The 4383-nt window shown below is 36.1% G+C and overlaps 1 protein-coding gene across 1 annotated transcript; it reads right to left on the bottom strand.

Annotated features, from left to right (window-relative positions):
* Window positions 1-1290: 1290 nt before the first annotated feature.
* On the bottom strand, window positions 1291-3994 carry LOC123664557 (GATA zinc finger domain-containing protein 1). Its single transcript, XM_045599088.1, has 3 exons — window positions 3476-3994; window positions 2974-3160; window positions 1291-1508 (listed from the first exon to the last, which is right to left on the bottom strand). The coding sequence occupies exons 1-3, from the start codon at window positions 3884-3886 to the stop codon at window positions 1342-1344; spliced, it is 765 nt and encodes a 254-aa protein (XP_045455044.1). The 5' UTR covers window positions 3887-3994; the 3' UTR covers window positions 1291-1341.
* Between the last annotated feature and the right edge of the window lie 389 nt (window positions 3995-4383).

Genomic DNA, 4383 nt, shown 5'->3' with positions numbered 1-4383 from the left:
AGGGAATTGGGGATAGAGTCGGCAACGCACTTGCGATGCTTCTGGTGTTACAGACGGTAAGCTACGGTAATCGCTTACATCGCCATCTGGTGAGCCATACGCTTGTTTGCCGACCTAGTTTTTTAATAATAATAAAATAGAAATGCGAAAATGATCAGTATAAATTGTAATCTACCCCTTATTACCACCTGAGGTATTAACAGGTAGTATTATCAGGCCACTTTAAAAGGCATCACTCATACTGTCATTACTTACTACACTTATACTCATACTGTCTTACACAAAGCCAGCGAAATAAATCAAAACAATATCAAATACAATGGCTTCGCACAGCCGCCATGTTTGATTTTTTTAACGTCACATAACTAAGAACATTTGGGCTGCTAAGACGAATCTAACGATACCTTACTTATGTAAATCCGTTGAGCGGTTCTGGAGATATGAGGTAATAAAGAATATTACATACATACATCCTTACAAGATACGAGCGAAAAACATAACCCTTCCTTTGCAGTCGGGTAAATATTCGCCAAATACTCGCGTAGTTGCGCGCGAATGCCAATATTGAAAGTATAAGTACGAGTACTTGATTGCGATAAGCTTATACCTATGTGATATATTGTGAAATGCCGTAGGTATATGACATAGAAGCTTGACGCTTTTCCATCGAGAGCCCTGATTGACCGACAGAACTAGATTGTAGTAAATTCATTAAAGCTTCTCCTATAATCATATGATTCGTTTTAGTGCTATATTCAAAATTGAACAGTTTGATTGAAATTACGAATCGTTCTTTTAAATGTGGGAACACAGTCTAATAATTTTCAAGATGTCTTAATATTCAAAGATTTTATTTCATTACAGCCTGTACAGTCCACTGCTGGACATAGGCCTCCACAAGTTTAGGCCAAAAATAACGTGAACTCATGTGGTTTGCCCATAGTCACCACGCTGGGCAGGCGGGTTGGTGACCGCAGGGCTGGCTTTGTCGCACCTAAGACGCTGCTGCCCGTCTTCGGCCTATGTATTTCAAGGCCAGCAGTTGGATGGTTATCCCGCCACCGGTCGGCTTTTTAAGTTCCAATGTGGTAGCGAAACTGTGTTATCCCTTAGTCGCCTCTTACGACACCCACGGGAAGAGAGGGGGTGGCTATATTCTTTAGTACCGTAGCCACACAGTACATTTTATTTATTTTTCATAAAAATTCTGCCAGTCATATTTGTTAAATCTGTTAAATCTATCTTTTAAATCTAATTTTATAACCAATATCTATAAGAAATAAACACTCCTTTCGTAAGAACTTCTTTAATTAACATCTAAATAATACTAAAAAAATAAATTTATGTTTTTTCCTTAGGTTCCAGTGTCGTCCAAATAAATCCTGAATAATTATTTAATTCATTTTCTGTTAGGGGATAGGGTGTGTTGCTTGCTTTGTAGTAGTCTGACGGGGCGTGCATTATGAATTCCATATATTCTAATTTGCGCGGCAATTCCTCTTCTGGACCTGAAATATAATATATATAAAATTAATGATTCCACCAAACTTAATTTTTTTTTATTGTAAATTAAAAAAAAGTTATATTATCAGTCACTAAGATTCTTTTCTAATACACTATGATTGCAATCACATACATTTTACTCTAAATATAACAATTTTATTTCTCCATTTTGTTTTGTTTAATTTTTTTTCCCAAACAATATATTTCACGCAATCTTATAGTGTTATCATGGCTGTGACGCCGCGTTGGCGCAGCGGTCACAGCCATGGTTTGTACCTGTTGCGCTGGCGGTTGCGGGTTCGATCCCCGCACATGACAAACATTTGTATTGGCCATACAGGTGTTTGCCATGGTCTGGGTGTTTGTGCAGTCCTTGTGGGTCTCCCCACCGTGCCTCGGAGAGCACGTTAAGCCGTCGGTCCCGGTTGTTATCATGTACACCTGATAGCGATCGTTACTCATAGTAAGGAATATATCCGCCAACCCGCATTGGAGCAGCATGGTGGATTAAGCTCTGATCCTTCTCCTACATGGGGAAAGAGGCCTATGCCCAGTAGTGGGATATTACAGGCTGAAGCGAATCTTATAGTGCTGTTGTATGTATTAGTTAATAGTGGAAACTTTACTGATTTCAGTTATTGTAGTTAGACATAATATAATAATGTAATATAAAATTGTGCGTTTCCCAAATAAAAATAAAATAAAAGCGTGCCCAGCGTGGTGACTATGGGCAAAACACATGAGTTCACGGCGTTTTTGGCGTGAACTTGTGGAGGCCTATGTCTAATAGTGGACTGCGATAGGCTGATGTGATGATCTATAACCTGTGATACTTAAATATATCTTTTTATAATACATTGTAATGTTTGATTGATTGATGTACTTTTTGACATTTCAGCTTAATCCACCATGCTGCTCTCCTATGGTTTAATGGGTATGGTGTAATGAGTAACGATTGCTAACAGGTGTTTATGATAACAGCCTGGGCAGACAGTTTAACATGCTCTCTGAGACAAAATGGAAAACTGATAAGGTCAGACCCAAAGACCAGAAACAAATTTGCAAAAATGGAAATATCCGTCCCAAACGTGAATCGAACCGTAAGTATAGGTGTTTATAAGACAATATGACACACGAACCATTACATCAGTTTGTTATTTGTCAGATAGTGAGATACTTTCAAAACAAATCTAAACTACAATAATAATTATTTGAACCTAAGTTATTACCATTCAGTGTGCAGCTTTTTGCGGTTGTTAACATATAACATGAGGTGGCATATGCCCAGTAGTGGGATATTACAGGCTGAATCACAATTGTATGTATAACTTTATTATTTAACCTTACAGTTTATAAAAAAATACACTAAGTGTTTAAGTTTGTCTGTTGAAAAGTTTTTATTCCAAATTATTTTTTATTTTATACAAAAAAAGTTTCGATATTTAACTTTGGAAATATTTTAAAAAATACCTATGATATAAGTAGCTGGATCAAATCCTTTCTCAGGAGGTGGACTCGCTTTTGTGGGCAACAACCAAGTGACGACAGCACTCTTCTCGCAGTACTGGTCAGTTAGGAAACCTCGGATTTGAGCATAGTATGTGCCTCCATCGATGTCTATCATTGAGACTATGTCACCGACTTGCATGTATGTGCCCTGGAAAGAAAATAATATAATAAATATACATATGCATAAGAACGTTAGTAGATAAAAAAATATTTTTGCACTTTTAACAATATATTATTATTGGTATAATATTAAGTTGTCTTCACTTTCATTATTACATGTAATTGTAACATAAACTATAAATAAAAATAAAATATATGTTGTTTGTTTGTTCTATAATCATATTATCCAAGGATCAAATAGGAAAGGATCACACATCATACACATAATAAAATAAAATCTGGCACTATAAAACCATCGTTTCTTTAAAAAGTAAAAGATATAAATTATGGTTATGCATTTTACCCTAAAAAATATAGATTCACTTGTAACAACAGTGGCGGTTGCTGTAGGAGCTTTTAATGGTTGCCTTTTAAAAATACTTCGTCGACCTCTTCCACGAGGCGCTGCCGGTTTCGATGGCGCTGGGGCAGGCGTCTTTGCCTTGTATCTCGTTGAACGCGTACTCTTACGAGTACCTTTCCCAGTTGCCTTTGCTGGCGTTGTTTCCCCTTCAGCTTTGCCATTTTTACCTTCTAAATCTTCTTTCTCTTCCTTTTTATCTTCCCCCTCGGTTTTGATAGTACTAGCTTCAGGTTTTACTTCTTTATTAGCAGTGTTTGTAAGGTGACAATCGTTACATATTTGGCCGGATTCTGCGCTACGCCAGAGCAATGAATCGTTCGTATTGCATTGGACACACGTTGGTTTTGGCATTTTAAATAAATTTAATCAAAGCTGAAGAGAAGAGCTTTTTTATTTTAACTTAAAAATATTCATTATAACAACCTAAACAAATGTATAGGTAGTTCAACTTTTGAGTTTGACAGTTCGAAGTTTGTTCACTTGTCAAGAGTTAATAAGCATACATTTTAGAGATTTCTGAACGTAAAACTAAACAAAAATGATTCTATTTCTATCTAACATTTACAATCAGAAATTGTAACTGTAATTAGCATTTTTCTTTTATACAGTGTAGCTATTAAGGCGCCATCTATTATTAAGTAGAAAATACTGGCAATTAACGATTGAAGTAATCATACAAAATAAAAGTCAACCCAAAATCAAACAAAATCTGCCCTTATGTACATTTAATTTGCATATATATCCCGTTTTGGTAAATTATAGCCCGTATCTGATTACATGTCAGGTGAATTTATTTTACCGCATGGTTTATGCTGACGTTGTTGTCTAGCTTAATTTATCACGTACGA

This window comes from Melitaea cinxia, chromosome 22 (assembly GCF_905220565.1).
Source record: "Melitaea cinxia chromosome 22, ilMelCinx1.1, whole genome shotgun sequence".
NCBI classification, from domain to species: domain Eukaryota; kingdom Metazoa; phylum Arthropoda; class Insecta; order Lepidoptera; family Nymphalidae; genus Melitaea; species Melitaea cinxia.
The sequence above is the reverse complement of the archived record's forward strand: the minus strand, read 5'-3'. Positions and strand labels throughout refer to the sequence as shown.

Bases quoted from the DNA above. Each gene is read 5' to 3' on its own strand.
- LOC123664557 (XM_045599088.1), bottom strand. From the start codon at position 3,886: ATGCCAAAACCAACGTGTGTCCAATGCAATACGAACGATTCATTGCTC. The intron at 3,161-3,475 runs GTAAAATGCATA...TTTTCTTTCCAG, and splicing joins GTGAATCTATATTTTTTAGG to GGCACATACATGCAAGTCGG. The intron at 1,509-2,973 runs GTATTTTTTAAA...ATTATATTTCAG, and splicing joins TCCAGCTACTTATATCATAG to GTCCAGAAGAGGAATTGCCG.